Source organism: Bombus affinis, chromosome 3 (genome assembly GCF_024516045.1).
Source record: "Bombus affinis isolate iyBomAffi1 chromosome 3, iyBomAffi1.2, whole genome shotgun sequence".
Taxonomy (NCBI): domain Eukaryota; kingdom Metazoa; phylum Arthropoda; class Insecta; order Hymenoptera; family Apidae; genus Bombus; species Bombus affinis.
Genome location: NC_066346.1, coordinates 5,744,373 through 5,771,039, shown reverse-complemented (window position 1 = coordinate 5,771,039; position 26,667 = coordinate 5,744,373). Strand labels below are relative to the sequence as shown.

Sequence of the window (26,667 nt, the reverse complement as noted above, 5' to 3'; positions counted from 1 at the left end):
CTTGCGTTTGGTGGAAACCAATCAGGGTGCATATTTCCGGCTTCCGTTTTACGTCTTGCTGGACGTCCGGTCGGGTATAACGTTCATCGCGAACGTTCGAATCGCCAATATCATGTGCGCCAATCGTAGGGCAAGAATTTAGTCTTTTAGTCTGTCAACAATCGGAGAGACAGTCTCGTGCGAGCTTCTCAACGGCGAACATCTTCTCCATCAGCTGTGGAGTAAGAATCGTTTCAGTCTCTCGGCTTTCGGAGAGAACACCTCTCAGCGTCGTTGACAGATCATCGTCATTCGTTCGCTCTTCCTTATGAATCAGTTAGCCGAGTTTAATTCGGCGGCTAACAAGTACAGCGCAGTGTCATCGGTATCGGACACGCGCGTGTACACGTGGTACTTACTTTAAGAAGCAATTTAACGTAGGTCGCTTTTGCTCTTTTTGTAAAAAGAACGCGGTTATTCCATTTCAAATGCAATTGAATCAGACGATAACTTAGAGAACTGCAACCGATTCGAAAATCGAAATCCATCGTTTAATGTAAACTTTACGTCGCACGTTGTGACTTAATTTTATGTGCGATACAGGGAAAATCTTGGGAGCAGAAGATCCCGTTGGCAGCAAGGGTTTGTTGAAGTGGAAAGGCGTGATGTTCGCTCCAGATGATGGAATAGATAAAACTGAAAACAAAGACGAGAAGCCCACGAACGCAGCTGCCCGCATTAAAAATGTTGAGCAAGGAAGTGAGGTAAGGTTCTCGTTCAACGAATCGCAGCGAAGCCTAATTAATACTGGGTCTATTTATTTGCGAGTAAAATACGTTGCTGTTTAGCGTAGCTTGTTTGAATCATTGTTTCACAATTTGAAGGTCAAGGACAAGCTTTTAAAATATTTGATTATTTCTTTTTAAATTTTGCAACTTGAATTTTTCTTTCCAAGATAAAATAGCAGACCCCAAATAAATATACAGATTGTCCCGTTTTATAAATAAATGCTTGAACTTAATTTACTCTTAATTAATGGTTTGTAGTTTTTTTAATATTATCAATAAAATATCATTATTAAAAATTTCTATTTTTAACGAATAATATACCGAAAATAATAAATTCGGAACAGCTTAATTTTTATTTCTTTCTAAATTCCTATTTTTTTTTTTTTTTTTCATTTTATAAGGAAATTTAACATTTATAGTCAAAATTTGTATATTAGTTGCAACGATAATTATCGTTCTTAAAGGTGTTCATGGTAGAGCTGACACGTGGTTGGAATAGTCGACTGGGATTCAGCTTGCAACCTGAAGGAAACCGTACAGTTATATCAGTGGTGCACCCTGACAGCGTTGCAGCTAAGGATGGTAGACTAAAACAAGGAGATGTGCTTATGATGGTAATATTGCTACTAATTAGCGTTTCGTTTTCTACTTCAATATGTAGCTTCTTCTTCTAACTGAACATAAATATGCTAACGAGAAGACATGGAATAATTGAAAAAATCAAAATGATGTTTCCCACTAACTTGTACTTTAAATTCAAATTACTTTTCACAATCTGTATGGAATATTGCAATTAATCGAGTCATGAGGTGACAATTTCTTAGTCTAAGAAGATTATTCCATTAATTTAGTTTTCAAAGTTTATTATGTACACGTATTATGTATACTTAAGAGCTGTGAAATGAAAAATTAAATTTATATAATTGTGTAAACAGAATTCCTTGTGTTAATAATAGTCATAATGAACAATTGCTTCTTTAAATTGTGATTTTCATCGTCTATTGGAAATAAAGTAATAAAAACGTATCATTCAACAGAAGATAAATAGTAAGTGCGTACAATAACAATAAGAACAGTGATAAAATCACAAAGGAGATAACGTTATTCCTGGAAAATATATATTGTTCCAAAAGTCTATTGTGACTAAGATTTTGTACGTTCGACAAATTAATTATTATTCTCTATTATTCTCGCTTCAAACCTATTATACGTTATTGTTCATATATTATTCATCAGTTTCTCTTCTGCTTCAGGTGAATGACGAAAGCGTGGAACACATGACAACAGCTGATATAATAGATCTGTTGCGCAAAATAAGGGGCTCCATTGGTATCACGGTGATGAGACGAAGCAAACGAGAAAACTCAACGTGACGCTAATCAGATGCATAGCCGAGAAACCTGCTATTTAAAAGCTAGAAGAAAAAGAAGAAACTTTCATGTCCATCACGACACATCTTTTATCTTTCATTTTCAAACGTAACATCCAACTTACGAACGAGATATCATGACAAAGATCAGTTCCTCCGTTTCGAATTCGTTTCAATATGAATGTTATTCGCTCATTAAAAGACAATTCATTCGTTAATGTCTATAAATGTAAATGGAGTCGACGCGCGTTGATCGAGTGCAATATATAACTTTCGCTGTGAATAAAATTGTAAATATAATACACGAAATTCGAAGCCTCAGATGAAACTACATTTTTAGACGTAAGACAGTCCACGCGATTAGTACGAATTGCATTCGTAGTAACGCTCCATCTGATACTTAAATCTAATTAGCGTATATTTCAGAAAATACATTGTTAATGTAGGTCAGAATAATAATATGATATCCAGTGTGGTTTATCCTTCGAAACGAACATCCTTAGAGTTCATTTAACATAATAAGACTGCTTTGAGAGTTTTAGAATGTGGTAAAGGAGGTAAAGGAGAAGTAGAATGTTTGCCATATAGATATTTATTTGAAAAATACGAAGATATAATAGGACTCTTTATTTTTCCGTAATCCTTTAAAAACTAGACACCGTGTTTGAATGTACACAATTGGCCATCGCTGTTGTACAAGCAGAATAATATTTTTGTAAAGCTTTTGCTCTGGACGAATACGTCTCTGTCCTTCGGAGGATTTGAAACCATAAAAAAGTTCTATGTATTATCGTAATAACTTGATATATTTATACATCTTGTATGAATATCGCAGAGAGACTATTTAAAATATTTCAAACTTTAATGAAAGATGTTCTAATGTCATGGAAAAACGCTTCTGTTGAAAATTAACTGACATAGAAATTATACCAATTGCTTTAATTTTATAAAGAAAGATTCTCGTTGCTACGTTTATCAATCTCTTAGATAAAATAAATACACGTTTCTACAAGTTCGTTAACGGTGAGAAGCCTTTAAATATAATATCGTTAAACGGTTGAAATCAAAATTTGGAGGTCCTGTTATTCGGATTTTTTAGCGTGTTAAAAATTTCAATGGAGCGATTAAAATGCACGGTTTCGAATCCTACATTTATTAAAAGTTAATAGATTCGTCGATACGATATAATTGCTTCTTGACAATCCGACGATTGTCCGCTATAATTAAACGAGAATTCTCTTGGATTCTAAGAAAATGTTACAATGTGATTCATCGTGATAATCTTTTGGAGAAAATAATAAATGTGTTAATAAGAAGAAATTCTATAATAAATATTCTAATTAGTAGTAAAATATTCCTTTAATCGTGTATACAATTTCTTCGATTAATGTGCATAAAACGTGCTTCTGTGCAATGTGTCTGTAAAAAATAGTCAGAATTCCTCGAAACTCGAATGAAAGCAATCGTTTCAAACGTAATAGAGGGAAGAAACAAATCAAACTGGGTAATCAAAGAGTCAATCAAACCATCACGAAAAATATATGACGATACATATAAAGAAAGTAAGTTGTTCATCGCGTCGCTGAACCATCGCACCAATGTAAATAACTGTAACATAATTTTATCTTACGTTCCCAAAGTTTAAAAACGACAAGATGCAACTCAAACATTTCTAACATATCGTTGCAGATTAGACCGCATACCTGCACGTGCTTGCAAAGCGCAACATGAGAGATGCTTGCAGTGACAAAATACACTCGCAACTAACATATCACATTTTCTTTCGAATAACGTGTGCCCAATAAATAATTTCCTGTACATATAATGTTATAAATATTACACGCGTATAATGTAAATAAAATCGATATATTATTTGGGAGAAAGTGTGACGTTTATTGTGCAAATGTTAGGCTACAACTACAATGTTAACTAATGTTACTCAATGAAACGATACTATCCGTGTGTATTAACTAATGATAAAAAGAAACTGTATGGAATACAATCGTTAACCGTTATAGTATTTAAGTCCTGTATAATAGAAGTTACTTAGGGCTGTTTCAATTTTAGAGCCACGCTCTAGACAGTAGCTCACGCAAACGACGTAATAAAACGCTTTTGCTTGACGCGGCAGAAAAGCACATAAGCTTCCCACGATAAGTAAATTGTAAAACTTCAATTTCTAAAACTTGATATTTTTAAGCAATCGAAAGAGCTTTTGTGTGCGCTTCACACTATGCAGCTGTTTCTTTTTTCATTTATCAAACAACGTTTATCGAACAACATAATATCAGACATCGTTCTACATTAAATGGTATTAAGTTATGTTATGAACTTAAACTATTGATTCTACTTTAAAACGGCATAATCCTATGCTCTATGAAGTTTATTTTCTTAAAAATAAACTTATAGATATTTATATTTAAAAATAAATTTATTATTTCGACTTTATATAATTTCCTAAATCGATCTTTAGATTATCATTAATTCACATGTTTACAAAAAGTTTTACTAAAAAATAAAAAAAAAATTAAAATTTCTTTCAATCAATTTTTATTGTGTTATTAGGTAAAAGAAAATCAAGTATATTTAGAAATTGTATATTTAGAAATATTCTTCTTGTATATACATGTACATTTGTTATGTTCTTTAAGAATATGTATTATGGATTTCTATACACAGGGAAACTAAACATGCTTGTAGTATATTTAGGAGTGTAGTAAACGTTGAGTAACTACCTCGCCTGATGCCATACCATACAGCAGTGGTTCTCAAACATTTTATGCGTAACCGTCAAAAAACCAATTACATAAATCAATAAACTACTCAATAGTGTAGTATACAATATTACCAGAATCTCTAACAATCTAAATCTATAATTTTGTTAGAAAATAATAAGGCAATGAAAATATTTAAAAAAAAGAAGTTATTTTTGAAATATTAAAGTATATGAAACAAAGTAAATTACATATAAAAAAAAAGATGTAACATATGATTAGTTTAAAATGCAAGTCAAAAAAATTATATGATATATATTACAATGTAGCTTATTCGCTGAATTAAAGGATATATTAATAATTTGTTAATAAAGCTACATGTAATAGAACATAAAAAAATTAACTATATCCAAACAAAATGTTATTAGATATAGTATTTATAAAAATGAAATTTATAAAAACATGAAGTTCACAAATATTAAAATTTTGGCCTCGCAAAAAATAGTTTCAGAAACACTGCCAAATATGAATAACATTTAATGTCAAAGGATATATAACTATTAGCGCAACCCACTTAAAACCTTTAAAGAAAATTTCATTCCTATTAATATTGCGCTTATATTTATTTAGGAGAAAAAAACAATACATATACACATATAAGATTCAATGTAATAAATAAATCATCATCATCATAAAATTATAACAGTATCTTTACGAAAGAATTAAAAATAAAGTGTTTCATGAATGTGATAGTTGTTCCATTAGAATGTTAGAAGCTTTTAAAGTTCTATTATGTAGAAAAAAAAAACTATATTAGAAAATATATACATAAAATGTACATAAGATTATATGTATAAATGATACCAAAGTGTATGAGAAATAAAATACATAACAAAGACACATATTTTATGCGTAAACAATGTCAAAGACAGCTATTTTAGTGTTAAGTAAGTTAGGCTTCTTATATTATTGTTAATATCTATACAAAGGTGGGATGTAAAATTTTATGTGGTTGTCATCATTTTACCATTGTTGATCCCTTTCTGATCAAAATACTGTAATATATTCAATAAAATTTGGTGTCTTTGATAAATAATTTTGTATTTTTTCCAATATTCTTATTTGTGCTAAATCATTACATTTTATGCAAGAGAAAAGGAAAGTAAAATTGTAGACGTGAATATTAAAAGATATAATAAAATATACATGACTACTTTCTTTTATATTTGATACTAAACAGCGTAAATAAAATATACTTGTAATTAAATATCTAATATATAATAAAGTCAAGTACAAAATAAATTAATGCAAAGAAACAATTACATTGTAAACATTATTAGGTGTTTAAATTAGTTCCTATGAAACAAATCAGAAAATACAATAATTTTGAAACTATTTACATATATTTTTTTTAACTTTTTGTACGTTAATAAAGTAAAACTAGATATTACTTATTTTTACATATTAAAGGCGATAAATGATGTATAAATTTGCTAAATATACAATAATTGAAGCAATTTGTAAAAAATTGATTTTATTTTTATGATTTATTTTCTTTAAGCTTTACTCTAGCAGATTTTCTTACGACGTTGGTATTTTCTGTAACATTTAACAATCGTTTTCTCAATCGTGATTTATTCAGTGCATATTCCATTTTTTCATCATTTAAAGCATATGAAGACTCTTCATTACTTAATTCTTTGGTCTCAATCGTGGAGCACAGAGACGATTTTTTAACTTTTTTCATGTTATTTGACATGAGATTATTATCAGTTTGTATCAAATCGCGAGTTCTTTTTCGATTAGAACCATTTTTACTGCATTCAGGAGAAGAAATTATATTTTCTTTCTCCAAATTTGAAGGACTAATTACTTTACTATCTAAAAATCCAAGGTTAATAGAACGTAATTTTCCTGTAAGATTATTTAGAAAATTTGTTAATATTCCAAACCATTTTCAATATGTTTCTATTATATTCCAATATAAAATCAATGCTAACTTTTGTGTTTCAATGCTTTTAGTAATCTTTTTATACTTAAAAATTTTGATTAATATTTTATCATGGAAGGGTTCTTTTTTCACAAAGATATTTTTAACACGTTCACAATCCGAGATGAAAACATAAATACTTCTTCATATATGCAAGCAAGCGATATGCACATCTTCCAGAAAAAATATTGCAGCAAATATAATTGGAAATATGTTTTGACTATCTTTTAATTATTTTTAAATTCAACTTATATGCTATTCAATTATTTCTTTTATGTAGGAACTTGTTACTGTTATAACAACTTGTTGGTGTTGTTATTCTCTAAGAAAAAAATATATAATTTTTGGTTCGATTATCTATGATTATATTTGGGGATATGTGAATAAGCCATATATACATGACACTATGACAGACTATGAACGTGTTAATTTTTATACAGCATTATGAAATTGCTTAATAAATAACCAACTAAACTTTTACTAAAAGCGCATTACATACCATGATTAAATTTACTGTCAATACTATCATTACTTGATAAATCACATGCAATATCTTGCAAGATAGATTTTGATCTTTCATCTCCTTCTTCCTTTTGATCTGAAATGCTATCAGAATCAAGACATTTCATACTTGTAGTAGCAGACTCTGTCTGTTCCACTTCATTTTTTAAAGATGATTTCTTTCTTCTTTGTAGCAATTTCTTATATTTGGAAGTATTAGGTGAATTTTTCAAATTACTTTTTAATGTATTCTTATAAGATGAATTTTTCATTTCTGATTCTGTTATTTTATCATGAATAGATGTATCACTAAACGCATCTGAACTGTTACTTTTCTCTGCCTCATTTATTTTCATAGATGAATAATTAAATATAGGTGCTTTTTGATCATCATTTGTTTCATCATTCTCAGATTTATTACCCGAAACATTATTATCAGAAGATAATTCTACAGTAAGAAATTTGTTTGGATCAATACTAGAGTACATTTGTAATGGACAAGAAGTATCTGAATCAGAATCTGGAATATATGCATCAGAATTTGACAGCTTAAGATCAGTTTGTTCTGTATGTATCATTGAATCATTCAAATTTTCACTCATCATTTGACGTTTTGGTGAAACATCCTCATTACGTTCTGTACTTGTCATTAACAAACTACGCCGTGCTGATGGCTTTTGTGAAGATTGTACATTTTTGATCTTATTAATTAGACTGTCAAAGCTATTTTTGTGCGTTTCCACTGATGAAAATAAAATAATAATCAAATATTATAAATATTATATGGAGAAGCTTAAGAATTTATAAAACTTACAATATTTTCTTCGTTCATCTTCTATAGCATTTTCTTCTGTGTTTTTAGTAACTTGTAATTTCTGAAATAGTAAATAATTTGATAAGTTTAATTAAAAGCAAAAAAGTATAGTTTTTAGACAAACACAATAAGCTAATATAAAATATTTACATTTAGAAAGGATGTTTTGTTAACTTTTTTTTCTAGGTTCTCTTCATCTTCACATTGTTTTACTAGTTCTGTGACTGGTCGTGGATTTAGTTTGTCACATTCTGCATTATAAAGAACAATATATCTCTGTAGTCGCGTTTCTAAAGCTTTCCGATCTCCTTGTAAAGACAAACCAAATTCCTTTGCTTTCTTTTTTAATACAGCATCTTTCATTAAACTAAATACTAATTTTGGCAGCGGTTTACGTTTCGATTCTATTCTATAAAAATAAAAAATCATTACATTTTTCTAATTAAGTATTTGTATACTAAATCTTAGCATTTTCTTACATTTGAGGTTTCTCTTTCACAGATTCCCTTTTTAAACAATCATCAAGATGTCTGTTTATTTTTAACTCTGAAATGGTAACTTTACATACTGGACATATAACAATCTTAGTTTCTTCTGTATTTGTTATAATCGGACGTTTATTACTTTTAGGTGTGAACATTAAAGGTATTCTAGGTATTCCACTTGTACTAGGACTAGATAAATCTTTTTGTACATGTATAGATGGTGAAGTATTACTTTGAGAAGTAGGAATATTATTAATAATTTTACTATATATAACTTTATTTTCTTGTCCATTTATATATGCACTCTTATTTTGAAGCAATGATTTTGGTGAATTAGAAACATCATCAGCTTCATTAAATTTTGTGAATTGAATCTGAATTTGTAAAGATCTTTTTAATTTATCTTTAATTTGTGAAAAGTGTGCTATAATCTCATCTAGACTTTTATTTTTCCTTAAATCCTTTTCAAAAGTTTCTGCAAAGCACGCAGGACATTGAGTTTTGTAATGTAAATACTTTCTGATACATAAAGAACAATCTAAAATTTAAGAGAATAATAATGATGATAATAATGAATAATAAAAATCCTGTTAATATATTAAAAGCAAATAGATTTTATCTTACAGTTATGAGAGCATGATGTCATAACAGATGTATCCATGAATTCATAGCATATTCCGCAAATCAGCAAATTTTCTATATGCTACAAGAAAAATTATTCAATACTACTTTTATTGATATTACAAAAAAATAAATTTTATGAACATAATCAATAAACCTTTAATTCTATATATTCTTGAGGCCACATCATATAAGGTTATATACAAAACACAAAATAATTTTAAGGTTAATCTATACAATAATAATTGTAGCTACAATAAACAACAGTTACTCATTATTTTGAAGCAACAGGTAGACAAACATACTGTTGCACATCGTCTGTCAAAAATATAAATATGATTAAGAAAGATATAAAGAACCGAACAGTCAGGTACAGCTTTGTCATAAAATTTTCATGTTTTAAATTTTTGTGTACGTCGCAAACATATAAAAAACTATATAAACCATAATATTAATTTTATAATTTTAATAACTTTGATTTTCACACATGAAATATTTTATACGATTAAGAAATATTTAAAATGTTAATTATTTGACATATATATGGATATATAAAAGTACGAAACGATATGATAGTGTATTCATCTATAAGTATGTATGTACGTACTCTATATACGTATATGAACTTTAGATTCAACCGGAAATTGTGAGGAGCTTTACGTAATTTTCATGTTTATCTAACTGTAACAAACGAAAGTGTAACAGGATTATCCTGTCAAAATAATCTACATTATACAATGAATCTAACCCGGTTAGTACGTGCTGTAAGAACTAAGGATGTGGTTTTATTACGGTATTTGAATATAAATATATGTATTCAAGGAACTTGAATTTTAAGTTTGAGGTTATATCTTTAGGTTTGCCATAAAATCCACTATTGTTGGTGGTATCGTATATTATACTTATGCGGAAGGATTGTGGTCAAAATCCGAAGAAACTGCTAAATTGTATGAAAAACTGTATGTAAATGTTGCTCCGTATGTGAAAGAAAATGTACCTGAAGAGATTACTAAGGAGGTAAAATACTAAAAGAATTAATAATAAATTTTAATTTATTGTTTGTTTAATTCTTTGGAATCAAATGGTATAATCTTCTATATAGGTGTTTAGATATCTTACTTTCTGATATCTCTACTTGATGTTAAAGATATATGGATGTGCAAAGAATCAATGTTATACTTAAGATAATTTTTATTTTCATAAACTGTTAGTTGTTTAAATAAATCAATACTGATCATTTTTTTTTAGTGGGCCCAACTACCAAGTGTATCACATATTACAAGTTTCATGAAAACATCTTGGAACAAGGGTGTTATGACCAGTATGGAATTCATCTCTAATATACCAACACATACTTGTAATGGTGCTACTAATCTATACGAAACTGTGCAAAAGTACATACAAGACCTTAATCTTTAAGGTTAATAGAAAGAAAATTAATTTTTATGTAATATTGTTAGTATCATTCTATGTTGTTTAGATAAACATTTCTTATTTATAAATAAGAAAATTGTTATTTATTTTTTGTATACTATCTTGTTTATTTAGATATATATATAATTTTAATGAAAATACACCGACATGCATAATAAATTGAATTTTTAATCTGTTCCATGCAATTAAAGGAAAATTAATTATTTAAGCATATTACTATTATATGTATTTACATTTAAATCGTATTAACAAAATTTACATACAAAATCATTTTCTAATTTTTTTGTCTCATTGTTGCATACAGTAGCTATTTTCCTATATTAATGGAAATACAGCTTTAACTCATTCAATAAAATGCAATGTATTTACGTTGGCAGCACTGTGTTACGTTCTAGAAATGTGTACATAATAAATGACACGAGGCGTTAAATTTTCTAAAATTAAGTGAACAAAAATATATTAAGCAGCATGCCTGCACAGGAAGTTGCTGTTATCCAACCACCAGCGACCGAGAATGAAGAAAATACGGCACCTTCATCTCAACCGATCGTGGGTATTATTTACCCCCCACCGGAAGTTAGAAGTATGATTTCACATTATTTTTTAATAAGACAATACAATGCAACATTCATTTTTAATTGACTTCATAACAATGTTGTGGAATGATCACGTTAACATTTGTTTGTACATTTATTGCATATTGAAGCAATAATAAAAATAATTGGTTAATAATAATAAAAAATGTTGATTGTAATATATTGATTGTAATATATTAATTCATGTATTGTATGTTATTAGTAAATTATTACGTTACTTGTCTTTAATTTTGCTATATATAAGTTTCTCTACATTTTAATGTTATGTACTTTCATTGTAAAAGAAAAATAAAATTTAGAAGTTTATCTTCATTGTATTAATTTGCTGTCTTTTAGTTATTTATGAATGTTTCTAAAATTTCAAATATATTATATTAAGTATAATAAAAATTTGCTATGTTTATATATGATTTTACATTTTACAACAATTATTTCTTGTCTATTCGTTGATATACATATAATCTTCCTTATGGAAAATTTCAGATATTGTTGATAAAACCGCTAGTTTCGTGGCCAGAAATGGACCAGAATTTGAATCAAGAATCAGACAAAACGAATTGGGAAATCCAAAGTTTAATTTCTTAAATTTTGGTGATCCCTACCATGCGTATTATCAGCATAAAGTAAAGGAATTTAAGGAAGGAAAAGGTCAAGAACCTACTATAGGAACAGGGCCTGGAAAAACAGTTAATCTTGCTGCTCATCAAAAGCAGCAAGAAATTTTGAAACAAGTTGAACAACCATTTATTCCACGAGATACTCCTGCAGAATTTGAATTTATTGCTGATCCACCTTCTATTTCAGCTTTAGATCTGTACGTGACTCAATTAAATTCTTCATTTTTTATGTAATTATACAATGGTATATGTTACAAAATATATGTGATTTTATTTTAGGGATATTGTAAAATTAACAGCACAATTTGTAGCCCGTAATGGTCGTCAATTTCTGACTAATTTGATGAATAGAGAACAAAGAAACTTCCAGTTTGATTTTCTACGTCCACAACATTCTTTGTTTCAGTATTTTACAAAACTCTTGGAACAATATACTAAGGTAGTATAAAATTTCATCTTTTTTCTAATTGAAATCTATAATTAGATCTATTCTTGAATTTAAGTTAATTTAAATTTACAGGTATTAATTCCACCTAAAGACTTATTACCGCGACTACGTGATGAAGCCTTTAATATGGATAAAATTTTAGAGCAAGTTAAATATCGTGCTGAGTGGTTAAAGTATCAAGAAGCTCAAAGACGCAAAGAAGAGGAAGAATTGGAACGTGAAAGGGTTGCATATGCACAAATTGATTGGCATGATTTTGTTGTAGTCGAAACTGTTGATTATCAGCAATTTGAAGTTGGTAATTTCCCAGCACCAACAACACCAGATGAAGTTGGTGCTCGAGTACTTATGCAGGTAACATAATTCTACTAATTCTATGTCACAGTGAAATATTTTAATAAAATTACAAGCATTTCTGTTTTTTTAATAATTTTTTGAATTTCTAGGAAAGAATAGAAGAAGGTGAAGATGTAGAAATGCAAATTGATAGTGAAGGAGAGGATGAAATGCAAAGTCGTACAGAAGGAGAAAAAGATCGCGCGAAAGACAACAATCAAGTAAATATTTTATACATTTAATAATATAAAAACAAGTAGCTAACACTTTCATATTAATAACATATGTGTATTTTAAGGTACAAGATATGGAAGAGGATTCGAGTGATGAAGATGATGTATCACCTCCGGGTGATACTCATAAATCGAAAGAACCAAAACCACGCGATAGTAATAATATGCAACCTCCGCCTTTGCCACCAACTCCAGGAAACGTTGTAGTAAAGAAAGGATATGATCCTAAACAACATTGTAAGTGAAAAAATGTTATATATATAAGTACAAAATTACAGTATGCCTATTTTTACAGCAATTAAAACTGCACGTCCTGCTGCTCCTGATGAATACTTGATATCTCCAATCACTGGAGAACGTATACCCGCAAGTAAAGTCCAAGAGCACATGCGAATTGGATTATTGGATCCGCGTTGGGTTGAACAAAGAGACAAGCATCTTGACAAGTTGGCTCAGGAGACAGTATTTGCACCTGGTACAGCGATTGAAGCTAGCTTGAAACAACTTGCTGAGAGACGTACCGATATTTTCGGTGTCGGTGACGAAGAAACTGCAATCGGTAAAAAGATTGGAGAAGAAGATAAAAAGAAAGATGACAAAGTCACGTGGGATGGACACACATCAAGTGTTGAAGCCGCGACGAGGGCTGCTAGAGCGAATATTACTTTGGAAGAACAAATTCATCAGATTCATAAAGTTAAAGGACTTCTTCCGGACGAAGAGAAAGAAAAGATTGGTCCGAAACCTGCTAATCGTGCAGCTGAACTGTCACATATGGCAGCAGCTGCTTCGAAACCTCAAGCTACATTAAAGGCACCACCTAAACCGCCGGCTCCGAAGCCGGTACCGGTACCAACGCAACCACCACCACCTCCTACTATGAGCATGCCTACTATGGGTATTCCTCAGCCAATGATGCCGCAAGCACCGATGATGATGATGGCTCCTATGCCTCCGATTCGACCACCACCGCTTATGAGTGAGTAATTTTTATACAAAATAATAATATTATAGATTGATTATAAATTAAATATTTTTATTTTGTCTATTGCTAGCGCCAGCAATGTCGCCATTTATGCCGACACCACCGCCGATGCAGCCACCAATGGCATCTGCTGTAAGTATTTGTGAAGTAAAATAATGTTTAAGTAGTTCAAAGGTAGCACTATCTACTGCCTCAAAGTAAAAATATTTTATGTACGTATGTTTATCTTACTATTGTTTCCAGATTGGATTAAAACATACTGCTGAACCTATGGAGGAGGAACCTCAAACTAAGAAACTTAGAACAGAAGATTCATTGATACCAGAACAACAATTCTTGGCTAGAAATAAGGTATTTTATCAACAATTATGGTTTCTATACATTCAAGAATTATTATATGTATTAAAACATACATTTTATTTTTTCAGGGTCCTGTACAACTAAATATTGCTGTACCAATGATGACAGAAAAAGCAGAATGGAAGTTAAATGGTCAAACATTGAATATTACTTTACAATTAAGTGATACCGTGGCGACAATGAAAGCTCTTATTCACGAGCAAACTGGCATGCCACCTGGCAAGCAGAAGTTACAGTACGAGGTATTATATGAACGATTTAAGCTATATATGATTATCTACATTTATAAAAAATATTTTTAATTTCATATATAATTATTTTTTTTCAGGGAATGTTCTTTAAAGATAGCAATACTCTTGCATATTACAACTTGACATCTGGTAATGTCATTAACCTTCTACCAAAGGAGAGAGGTGGCAGGAAAAAATAAAAAGGGAAGCATATAATTATACTTTGAAACTTTCACATTATTGTGTAATAATCAATTTATTTCATATTAAAGAATTAAAGATAGATTTCTATATATTAAGAAATAATGTCACTTTACACAAATAAAATACTTATTAAGTTAAATCTTTTTTATTATAACTTTTATTCTAATTTTATAATAAATTAGCATTTAATAAATTAATAATACATAATTAATAAAATTTATAAATATACAAATACAAAATTATTTTATACATAAGTTTAGTTCTCTCATTTTAGGAATTGCACTTAGGTTACCTTGTACTTTTATCAGTAAGATATTAGCGATTTGTAATTAGCTAGATCATTTAATATATCATTGAAACAGCATTTGCAAAATATTCGAAATAATATTTGTATGTTTTTTCGTACTTTTACTTACATTTCAATGGTCTTAGTAACTTCTTAAAAAAGCATTGCTGTTTGCATAAGAGATTCAAGATATTTCTAGTACCTTTGATTCATTTATTAAAATCGAAGTAATTTCAGTATTCGAATTTTATGAGTAAACCTCTAAAAATTGGATAAAAAGCATCATATAAAAATTTTTCAAAATAAAACTCTATAAATATCATCAATATTAAACTGCTCTAAATGCAGCAATGAAGGCCTCTTTTTTTAAATGCTCTTGTGTTATCCATGTATAACATTTATACAGTTTGTTTCGTACTTGTCTTATTTTTAATTTTCTCTACGATCTTTCGGTAACGTACAACCATTGATTTGTATATCTAAAAATGTAAAAAAATTGTTTCTTAAATACATAATATTTGGCAAAATGTAAACTGAAATAATAGTTGTACATATTACTTACTGTTTCTGCATCATTATAAGGACGGCATACAAGTGTCGGTTCTGGTAAGCAGCGTGTTATCTCATCAAAGTTGGATTCATTTCGCAATAAACCATGTTTTGCTTGATAGGCAGCGCCCATCATAGCCGAATTAGCTACTTCCTGTTAAATGAAATTTAAGGATATTCAAAATGTCGTTATAATTTTTAGGATAAAAGAATATTATATAAGATGCAAAAAATAAATATTTATAGACTTATAAGAAAATACGTATATGTAAAAATAAGATCTTAACATAGACAATATTTCTATTTAACAAATTAGAAGGGTAGAAATAATTACCGATATGTATACTGGTGAATTAAAAACATCGGAAAGAACTTGAAGTATAGATTTATTTGTGGATGCACCTCCTGTCGCAATAATACGTGTATTTGGCCCTATAGATAAAAATCAAAAAAGATAAAAATGATTTTTGCAATTGAAAGTTTACATTTCTTTGAAAAAGAATTTGTTGAAAAAATTTGTTGAAAATCATGTTCTTCTGTAAAATGATATTACAACGTATTACATATAAATATCAAAAATAAAATAATTACTAAAGAAGACATATTATAACAAAATTGAATTCTTCGATATATAAATATTGATAGGACAGTTTCTTTAAAATCTGATAATTAAAGCAAAATATATACCGAAGATTTAACTCATTTAACTTATCACAGAAGGCACGCACCGCTTATATCTCTAAAAGTTTAAAATATCCTCGGTTATCAAGGGGAGTATAAGAAAATTGCAAAAATATTTTTGTAACTTGTAACTTACCTATGACGAAACCAAAATCTTCAGCGTGAGCTCTTTTTGCAACGAATTGCCCTTCGATCAAGGCTCTCACTTCCACCTCCTTCGAACTGTAACGAGATATCTCTTCGTTCGCTTTATTGAATCGATGATCACCAATGACAAATGGCAAAATTTCTTGTGCATCGAAGTATAAACCTAAATTCCCAAAATTTCCCCGCGGCGTACTTTCCAGTAGCTCGTTGAAGATCTGCCAAGAGCCCTGCGCCGCACTGTCGCGTATTCTTTCGCGAGTCAAAGATCCATTTTTGAAGCTAGAAATTTGAGATTGCGTACTCTAGTTTTCCGATCATTCATACATTTAATCTCTTATAAGTAATATTATTTGGAAGAATTAAGACTCGTTTTAATGAAATGGATTCTATACAGATATATCTAAACGAAATGTAGATCGAGTAATCATCGATCTGTATTATTTAGATATTTTAAAGGATCACTGTATTATTTTTTGCTGGATCGCAATTCATTTATTATGTTTCCTATTTTTTCTCTAAATAATTTCTCTTCTATTAATATTTTGGATAGTTTGTAACATGTCTCTCCATATTTTACTAACAATTTATAATTTGATGTAGCATAGAAGATATAATTAGTATAGAAATTATATTTTGCTTTATACTGTCAAAAAGTATTACCTTCCTTTAAAATTTAGATAAATACAAAAAACAATGCTTAGGTACGTGATATCAGCATTTAACTGGAAGAATTTATTATGAAAATTCATGCTTTTGTAACCACAAATGGTAAGATATTTTAATGTTTGGAAATATATAAATACCTGCATTAGAGAGCATATATTAATTTTACCTGCACTTTCTAAGATTAAAGACTTTGAAGTATTCTCGCAAATAATTATAAATAATTAGTGAAAACCGGTGGAACACCTTAAAAAACTACTAATGAAATACCGATAAAGGAAAAATTGTATCATAAGGAAATAAAACGGTAAGTTACCAAAGTAAAGCCATGTAAGCGTTATCATCAAGAGGATTGCAAAATATGTGTCCTTCGAAAGCAGTTTTCGGTTTGTTCAACCATAAGAACAGAGTATCACTTGTCCCCAAGCTGCAAGCGATATCTCCTTCTTTCAGTCTCATTCCTGTATAATAATAAATAAACGTCATTTATCAATTGTTTGTATTATCAAAGTTATTAATAATCAAACATATTTATGAGCACGATAAATCCTACCTGCATTTCTCTAACTCGAGAAATAAATTTTACACGCAAACTTTGGAGTATATGTATTAAAACAAATTCTCGTTCAAATTGAATTACAGCATATTTTACACTTCATTAAACTTGTTGCAATTTGTTCAAGCATTTCGCTATACTACGTGTGAACGTAAAAGAAACCAGTCTAAGGAAATTTGCATGTATGTACTCTTATATTCTGATGTAAAACGTAGTTTCTCAAAAGTGTCGTTTTAACGGGCGATTGATTTTAGACGATGTTGCCTTTACGATAGCAGGTTAGAACGTAGTTGTCGAATTTTTAAGAAAGAATATCAACGTTACCAAACGGAGAAAAGGAATAAAAGACTTCACACGAGGAAAATAATATCGATAGATTAATTAAATATCGAGCAATACGGAATTCATTTGGCAGTTTCCTTAACAGTAAACTGCAAATTATAGTTCAGGCGAAAAATCTCATTAATCACTCCGTATGGGGAGCGAAAGTCTATGGGTATCTACGCATGCCGATTGGAAATGTATTTGCGTGAATATTCATGAAGGCGTTCGTTGCTCATAGAATCGAAACTTGTTGTCAAAAGGCGAAGTAGCGCGTATAAATTAATACCGTTGACCGAACGAAAAATTATTCGTACCGAAACCGTGAGATCAGCGAATAGCGTGCTTACCTATTAGAGAACCTGAGTTGTCGCCCGTGAACGCAATTACACGGCATGCCTCGTCGAAGCCGAATCTTTCGACGAAATAGGACGAAATTGGACCGATATTGCTGCATGAGGAAACTGGTTTCCCGAGTTTTTCTCGTAGACCAATACCGCAAGCCTGAACAAACACCGGTCCGATGATAAATATTGGAAAAGCAATGCACGTACGTAGTATGCTGTTTGCGTTATAGGTTATTTTCACAACAAATGTAGAGGATCTTAAAAGATTTAGATTTCGATATAAACATTTCGACACATACACACATAGACATATATGATTCTGTTTTAAAGAAGAAAAAATTTTCTATTTTTGAATTTTTCGATATTCGAATTTACGACTTAAAAGATCGATTGAAGCGAAGCATATACATAAAGTTGAAAAGAATGTTTATTTCTATTGCCGGGGAAAAATGTGAACCTTTTATTGTATAATAGCTTACCGTATTCAGAGAAAATCTAATAATCATTGATAATCTACATACCTCTAATAGGACGTCATCCCAATCTTTCGTATGAATATTTAACAAGTTCATTCCAGAGCCATCGGACCAATCGATCGGCGCAAAATCGCCGAAAAACAAGGAAGCGAGGAAACTGCTAATCAGAGAGATTCTCTGGAAGAAGTATCAAAAACGAGTTAACGTAAAAAAAAGACTATAAAATCTTATTCAAACACTTTATAATATATGTATAATGCGTATTAGTGACGAATATACGATAATGTTTCAGGTTTTAACAGCTAAATCTTGTCAGTCTATTCTGTGGCTATAATCAGGCAAAAGAATGTTGTGTATAGTATTTTTTTGTTGTCCTATCTTTTGTTATTTTATTATAACTTTTTAACGAAGCTTTAAGCGATCTATGTTTCTGTATATAATATTTCTCGTTCGATTATACCCATGGAATATACTTATTTTTGCTATTAAACCTTAGGACTTAGGACATTGTATATTATTGCATACTCGTTATAATAATGTTATGAACGTTAAATAAAGTCTTTGTAAATAGAAATTCTTAGTTTGTTAAAAGTAGCACTCTTTGAAAATATTTTGGTTATTTTAGTTTTTAGTTATTATTAGTTATTGATCAAAGTAATTAAACATCTATGTGAAAATCATTGCTACTGCGATTATAAAAATAGAGCATGTCACGAGTTATCTGTTTTCGGACACGTTGTTATTATATTTCGGATATTTATGGAAATTCAGGTTTTTATGAGATAGAACCTAAACAGAGATCTATTTCGACCGATATTATTGCGCGTATCTTTCAATATTCAAGTAAACTGATTCTTGTATTTCTGTCAACGTAATTTCCATATATTTCTATATTATCAAACACTCTCATACAAGTCGAAATAAATTGCCATAAAGCTTTTCAACATTTAATGAAAACATTCTGACGAATAATAGAAATATCCTGACTGTTCATCGAAAATCCATCGGAAACCACGTTACGTAGTAACACCAATCCCGAGATTCATATCGAGAATTATATTCGCGTACATTCTCTGGCAGCAATTTTTCTATAATCGCAATAAGAACGACCTAAATAGAAATGACATCGCGCTAGACGATATATCTATTAAAAAGGAACAGTTCAAACAGGCGAGTAATCATCGTTATCGGGCACGTTAGTATTCACGCGGAAAGCCGCGGGTCACCGGCAGCTCACACAGGAAATCAGAAACGTAGTTAATTGCAGTCTAAATCCTTGTACCAGTGCACACGTAATCGAATACCTCGATCGATCGTAGTCCCGAAAATTTGTCAACGAAGTCGGCAGTGTAGATTTTTTTTAATGGATTATACCTCAGTGTTGCTGTAGGCTTCCGGTCTGGTGCGTGCTATTTTTGCTATTTGAGGCCCTGAGAACCTTTCGTACGCCCGTGATCCCGTTATCTCCGCCAATTTCTGCAATCATGCAACCACGACAGATCGTATAAGGATAATTGATTAGCGTATTAATCGGCGTGCGTCGATTAACTATGAATCAGTCCAATTCTCGTCATCGTCATCGCTCGACACTCTGTCCGTGTTGTACGTGATTTACACATATAACACGTACATAATTTATCGTTTATATAAGTATTTGCATATTTGCAAATTATCGGAAATACATATACAGTGGCTGGTAAAAGTATTGAAACTGTTCTAGAAATTTTTATCAATTTAGTAATTCTTATTGATATTCGGACATTGTCACGGTGTTGCAATGGCGTTATCGAATTAATTACTTTCCGCTATATTAAAACATTTTCATTCTCTTTCTATTTGCATCGTCTCGCGCTAAGATCGTAGGAACGATTCGTCTTATTTATTACGAGTTAACATGCCTCGTATTTTCGATCGAAAACTTTTCTAAACGCGTGCCATTCTTCAAAAATCCTCGATCGCCACTCCCATGAATATTCATCCGTGTCAAAGAATTAATTTACAATTTGCATACTTCGTAAGGCCCACCAATACAATTTTTTATTGATTCCCGATCGTATCTGTTCGCGATAAGTTTTTTCTTTCTTCGCCGACGTTGCTCGATGCTCGTTGACGAAGTCGAAAGAACGAGAAGATAGAAGAGAGAAGAGAGGCTTTGGTACCGTTCCATTCCTCCGCTGGATATTTTTAAATCCATTAAAAAGTCGACCGTCGTCGACCTTCGCGACGATTAATTAAATATTTTATTGATTTTCGTCGGCTATCATTGCGAACGAAATTGATCGGCGATAGGTGTTCGAAACAGCATGTCGTCGAGGTGACATCGCGCGTTGATAGTGATATTACACGCGTTACTGTCCATAAGTATGCTTGGACACCTAGTACGATTCGATCAAAAAATTCATATTTTCGTTATATTCTGAACGTTATGACAGAGGGACGTGTCTCTATCATTGAATTCTTTTCCTTTCGCCACGACCGAGACAAGAACGCTCCGTTAAATTTAACCCAGCTACGATCCGCGAATTTTCATATTTCGATCTTGCTCTCATTTCAGCGAACAAAAAGAATTTTTAACGTTCTCAGAACACGTTTGACATAGTATTCGAACGAGAAATTTACTTGGTATTTCGTTCAAACTGAAGACACGTATTTCCTAACGTTAGGAAAATATAATTTTGCTCGAAAATTTGGCCGGTAGAATATAGCAGGGTTAAACCGAAAGAAGCATCGTTGTAAATTCGCGTTTACCTGTAACGAATAGCTGACGCGTTGTAAGATCTATACGAACGTTTCGTACAGACTGTTTAAATCAAGCTTGGGCAAATTTTATTTCAGATGAAGATGAAAAATAATAATTTGAAATAATGAATTCTTTACTTTCTCAATAATTAGATTTATTATTATTTAGATCGGTTTCAAATAACTATTTAGCAAAATAAAATTATATCTTACTTAGAGGATCACTTTCCAAATATCTTATTTAAATATTTAAATATTGCCGATTATTTAGATAATGTCCAGGCCTGATTTAAATACAATGGAAGGAAATTAGCGAAGAGAAGTTTGGAAGAAAAAGGAAACGCATACTTCTGGGCCACCGACGATCTCGTCTAACATGTTACACTCTTTGGTGGTGCTGGAATCCATCCACACAGGTGATGTTGTCACCGAGAAAGAGGTGGCCAGCTGTTCGTGCAAGAATTTCGCAGGATCCAATTGTTGCAATTGATTTCGACTGCCCTTGCCCCAGTAAACTGTGCCATGTTGCTATGTAATAACGAACAAAGATAACATTATCGTCTGGGTGTTTCTAAAGCTGTAAAATGTTCGTGTTTATAAGGGTCGTTTATTGCGAAATTTACATCGATACTTACACGTTGGCTGAAATGTTTCTCACTGCGATTCTCTGGCGTTAAAACTTCAACATTTATTTTCGTTCATCACACAAACAAATGAAAATTTCACTTAGATTTAATATCTGATTCTTAACAAGTTAGCTTAAAACAATATGCAATTTCGACTGATTTATTGTTCTTACTTTAAAAAGTAACTTCATTTTATGCAAAAATTCGATCGATCGTTTTCAGCTATATAATCGAATTAAGTAGTTCGGACCTTTTAAATACTATATTTCGTATATATTTGAGTCGTAAATTATGTTACGAAATACGAACTGACCTCGTTTCAATTATTCTTGAATAAGAAGTATACGTACATATGCGTGTCTGTGGAAATCTCTACTTCCGGCGCGGTTGACATAATATTTATTTGCGGATTGATTATTACTTCTCAAAATACGTTCGAGCTAAATACTATGCCAGAATCAGTAAAATAATAATTTTCCAAATACTTTTCGAATACTATTCGAATAATGCTTAACTCTGTCAACGAGGTCGAAATTCAAGAAGTTACATATAAACGATTTGTTTGAGTCAAAGGATGAAAAAAGGAATAGATAAGAGTCATTATATATCTATTTTATGATAATCAACTGTTCTTTTTTATAGTTAAACGATACTCAAAATAATATGAATATTGCATAGAGATACTTCTTAAAATTTATAGCTTTGGTAATGTTACATAGCATTTTGTGACGAAGCTTAATTGACATGGGAGTAATTGAAAAGACAGATTTACTATCAATATTGTAATTTATGAACCGTGACGTTTCTATTCCAGCGTTCTGACGTTTACAGCGTTCTTTTACCTGTGCGCATCCGGAAATAGCGGCCACCTTGCTAAAATCGACGCCACACACGCGCAACTTATCGAGAATCATGTCCAGAGCCTTAACCCACATCAAAGTGGGAACCACCACTACGTGCGGCTCAGCTTTTTTCTGAATGACGCCCCCGTGCGTTCTAAAATTGCCCAATGTTTATAATAAATAAATGTAACGTAATTAAATTGTAATTGTAAATTGTAATTAAATGTAAAATAATTTGACATTTGCACGAGACATTAAACATCGATGAGAGTATAAATATATTAAGCGTAGAAAAGAATTCGATATTTTAACTTTGTATGTTCTATTTCGTTATTACAAATTCGCATATCTTAGTGCCTTTCATAAACATGACATTTTTTTCTAGATAGTGTATCGTTCGGCGCACTGATTCTACTGCGATTCAAAATATAGTTGCAATGGAATCGACCATGATACGATTGGAAATGAAGAAAAATATTTTATACTCTATTGTAATCTTCATTTTTCCTGTATAAATCACCAAGACAATGGTAATAAAAAATCAAAATAGAACAATAATAACGAAGAGTCGTATTCGTCATAAAAAATTCATTTGGGAGAAATTTATTGCTTGTTACGAATTGTATTTTATCAATGCTTTCTTTCTAATGTGAGAATGTGTAAATAACGAACAAATAATTCTCGAATTGCTTGATGCTATTGCTTAGACCTGAACTTCTATGTAACATCATTGCTTATGTATCATTAGGTTGAACGAAAAGATTCTAATATTGTATGTTGCATTAGTCATTCGATGAGAAATCTTCGTGGATTTTAGAGTGTTAAGAAGCGTTTTAAAAAATGAATGTCGAAACGTCAAAAGTGGATAACACGTAAAAATACGTAACATGAAGATATAAGCAAACATGGTATTTAAGCATATTTACCTAAATTCTGGTAGATCATTGTCAAACTGTACACTGGTTTCATGGAGAACAGCGAGATTGTTATCGACGACAACTGCTTTCAACTACAAATGTCAAAAGATACTTGTTAACGGCCTCTTAAATTCGCAATACTATGCTGTTCTTCGGTTTTTTATCTACATCATCGAATAAGTTATGTGCAACAAGGCTACCATGTGACATAGCATAGTCAATTAGTTATGCTACTCTATAATGTAATTCGAAATTTAAAATTCAAAACTTTCTACCATTTTTCGTATCTACCGTATGAATATATACACGTGTAACGTTTAAATATACTACTAATCGTGTTTAATAAAGTAAAAAAGTGTCCAGATGTATCATCGCCCATAAGTTTTAATCATAAGTACAAATATCGTGAAACGCGTAAAGTCTCGAGTGATATTAAATGGACAAATAAGTATCGTTATTAAAATGGATCATGGAATAGGATAAAATATCAAATAAAATAATATTTGTTTCGATAAATAAAACGAACAGATGTCCCAATAAGTAGAAGATACTTATGATCGATAATGTATATATCATGAGCTATAGTTTATGCAACAGAAATTATTATGTAGAATCCACAGATATTGATGATTGTCGGGTATTTAATTTGTCGAAAGTTGACAAGCAGATAACATTCACGTCTGATGGTATCGATTATTCTTGTATATCGCTTGTGATTCACATATTTCTTCATTTTTAAAGGATAAATAATTACGACAAATTGAATTAACGAATAGATAAAAATAAATGTTTTATACGAATTGGTTATATTACGATACAGTCGTTTATGATTGATGGATTTTTGATCCCAAAGATGCGCAAGAAGCACTTTGCAATTTCAATTATCATTTCGACCGCTTCTAGCATTTCGCGTTTTTCGTTGCAAACGAGATACGCATTTCTTTCGCCCGTATCGTCCTACTGCTTAATGTTATCATTATGTTAGATAATTGTGACCCATCTGACGCGCGTCACACGCAGCGAAACGCTTCTCGTCAACAACTTCGAATTTTCGTATCATTTTAGTGTATTATTGACTGTAATATTTGTTTATACCTAAAAGCTAAATGTGGTAAATTTACCGTTAGACATTAAAGTACCGTTAACTTAATCAGAGTAATTTATTTTATTAATAAGAAATTAGTTTTTGTTTTATTAGTACAAGTATTCTTACGAGTCAAATTATTTCTAATTTAGTCGTAATTCGATATTTAGCCTATTAATAGAAAATTAATTCATTGATAGAACTTTACGATATTCCTGAAAAATAAATTTCAATGTCGTTATATTTCTTCAAGGAAAAGGGTTACATAATTGTAATGATCGAGTATGTTGTATAACTAGAAACTTGAGAGTACGATTTCAAATATTTGTCAGTAGAGATAATACAAGGTATACTACAACAAATATTTGAAATTTAAGGAATCAAAATAGAGTAGATGTTTAAATTAGTTGTTACAGAATCAAAATTCAACATTAAAACTCACAGTATGGTTTTCATAATGTCACAGGAAACAAGAGATGATCAATACTGCTAAATGAAAAACATGTTTTATTTGATTCGATCCTTGTCAAGTGTTTGTTTTTAGTTACATTTGCAATCTTTAGAAAGAAGTACAAATATTGTATAGTTACAATTCATCGAAGAGTTACCTCTTTTAATAAAAAGACATTTATAAGATTAAGTAATTTTCCTAGATTTAAATGAAACGCGCGTTGTCACGAGCGTGCGCAGTAGATGATGCGCACTGAGAATTCAGTAACATCAAGTATTATAAAACCACAAACTAATAAATAAGTCTTCAAAGGAATAAATGATAAACCACTATGACTCATTGCTGTATATCTATGGTAATTATTTCACACGCAGTGTATAAATGCACACAAGCGGGAGCAAGAAAGGCGGAAATAAAAATAAGAAATAAGAGAAAAGAAAGGATAAAAGTGATATACAAGACTCGTGTCAACGATGAGCAGTTTTATATGACGAGAAAACGCGTCGGTCGTCGATGATTATTCGCTCGAAGCAGATGTTCGACTCCTGATAAAAAGCGGTACGCGAGATTATGCTGTTTTTTAAGGGTTTACCTGCTGCGTGCTGAGATCAAGCCCTAAGTATGTCGCGTTTGAAGCAGCGCCCATATTTCAATCGTAGACTAACACGCAATGCGACGAAATCGTGGAACAGATATGGCGTAGCAAAGATACAGCGGAACCGATAGGTTTGAAAAACAGATACACTTCACTGTACGTCCGTGCGCCTGTTTCAAGCTCAGGGCACTAATGTTCGAGCGGTCTAGTCTGTTTGTGGTCTACACTCGTTCCCAGCACAAGGCATCGTTACGCGCTGTTTCGCGTCGCAAAGTGACTAAATGGGAGTAATCTTATCGTTATTATTAATATTATAATGCTGTTCATTACGTAAGGCAGATTAATACTCGACGAAAGTTTACTCGAGTTAGCGTTATTTAGTCTGGGAACAACATTTCCATAACATTTCGTACGCGACTGAATCGTCGGCGTGCCACGACGAAGAGGTTAAGTTTCCGTCGATACTGATTTTCTTTCTCTGGGAACACCGAATTTCTTTACCGGCTGATCTATCACGTTGGTGTTCATAATAAGCGTACACCTGTGCTGCACCTGCTGAGAATTTCTCACAAGATAATTAAGCTACCTTCGGCCATTGTCAGAATTTGAATATAAATTACCGAGCGCAAATTAAAGCGATCTAGTATCTTTTTATAAAACATGTATTTACTTGAATGTAATAC

At 31.0% G+C, this 26,667-nt stretch overlaps 5 protein-coding genes and 1 long non-coding RNA gene across 8 annotated transcripts in view; 4 read left to right on the top strand and 2 right to left on the bottom strand.

Moving 5' to 3' along the window:
• The window catches only part of LOC126913984 (uncharacterized), a 226,545-nt gene extending 220,599 nt beyond the window's left edge, over positions 1–5,946 (top strand). For both annotated transcript variants that reach the window (XM_050717331.1, XM_050717330.1), the window contains 3 exons: positions 583–743; positions 1,232–1,381; positions 2,021–5,946. In XM_050717331.1, the coding sequence (XP_050573288.1) occupies positions 583–743; positions 1,232–1,381; positions 2,021–2,140 (431 nt within the window). In that variant the 3' untranslated portion in view covers positions 2,141–5,946. The remainder of the gene's footprint in view (positions 1–582; positions 744–1,231; positions 1,382–2,020) is intronic.
• Positions 4,720–9,836, bottom strand: LOC126914030 (E3 ubiquitin-protein ligase RAD18-like). Its single transcript, XM_050717453.1, has 7 exons — positions 9,419–9,836; positions 9,265–9,343; positions 8,635–9,178; positions 8,306–8,564; positions 8,156–8,216; positions 7,340–8,083; positions 4,720–6,764 (listed from the first exon to the last, which is right to left on the bottom strand). The coding sequence occupies exons 1-7, from the start codon at positions 9,449–9,451 to the stop codon at positions 6,391–6,393; spliced, it is 2,094 nt and encodes a 697-aa protein (XP_050573410.1). The 5' UTR covers positions 9,452–9,836; the 3' UTR covers positions 4,720–6,390.
• Positions 9,837–9,857: 21 nt separating this feature from the next.
• On the top strand, positions 9,858–10,854 carry LOC126914098 (uncharacterized). Its single transcript, XM_050717594.1, has 3 exons — positions 9,858–10,012; positions 10,119–10,278; positions 10,510–10,854. Exons 1-3 carry the CDS (start codon positions 9,999–10,001, stop codon positions 10,678–10,680), a joined length of 345 nt encoding a protein of 114 aa, XP_050573551.1. The 5' UTR covers positions 9,858–9,998; the 3' UTR covers positions 10,681–10,854.
• On the top strand, positions 10,534–14,843 carry LOC126914022 (splicing factor 3A subunit 1). 2 transcript variants are annotated; one of them, XM_050717434.1, is made up of 12 exons: positions 10,534–10,681; positions 11,073–11,278; positions 11,775–12,105; positions 12,188–12,347; positions 12,429–12,710; positions 12,803–12,913; positions 12,991–13,162; positions 13,221–13,904; positions 13,981–14,042; positions 14,154–14,261; positions 14,339–14,512; positions 14,599–14,843. In XM_050717434.1, the coding sequence occupies exons 2-12, from the start codon at positions 11,164–11,166 to the stop codon at positions 14,698–14,700; spliced, it is 2,301 nt and encodes a 766-aa protein (XP_050573391.1). In that variant the 5' UTR covers positions 10,534–10,681; positions 11,073–11,163; the 3' UTR covers positions 14,701–14,843. The 2 variants fall into 2 exon arrangements, with proteins under 2 accessions (XP_050573391.1, XP_050573390.1); XM_050717433.1 differs by having other exon boundaries at positions 10,575–10,716.
• Positions 14,828–26,452, bottom strand: LOC126914047 (xylulose kinase). The gene is made up of 12 exons (XM_050717491.1): positions 25,982–26,452; positions 23,864–23,946; positions 22,938–23,091; positions 21,818–21,997; positions 20,105–20,206; positions 18,776–18,907; positions 18,258–18,411; positions 17,347–17,491; positions 16,357–16,646; positions 15,874–15,971; positions 15,553–15,693; positions 14,828–15,469 (listed from the first exon to the last, which is right to left on the bottom strand). Exons 1-12 carry the CDS (start codon positions 26,033–26,035, stop codon positions 15,389–15,391), a joined length of 1,614 nt encoding a protein of 537 aa, XP_050573448.1. The 5' UTR covers positions 26,036–26,452; the 3' UTR covers positions 14,828–15,388.
• LOC126914120 (uncharacterized) lies at positions 22,979–24,222 on the top strand. Its single transcript, XR_007709566.1, has 2 exons — positions 22,979–23,123; positions 23,323–24,222. It is a non-coding gene; the product is annotated as an uncharacterized LOC126914120 (long non-coding RNA).
• Positions 26,453–26,667: the final 215 nt, after the last annotated feature.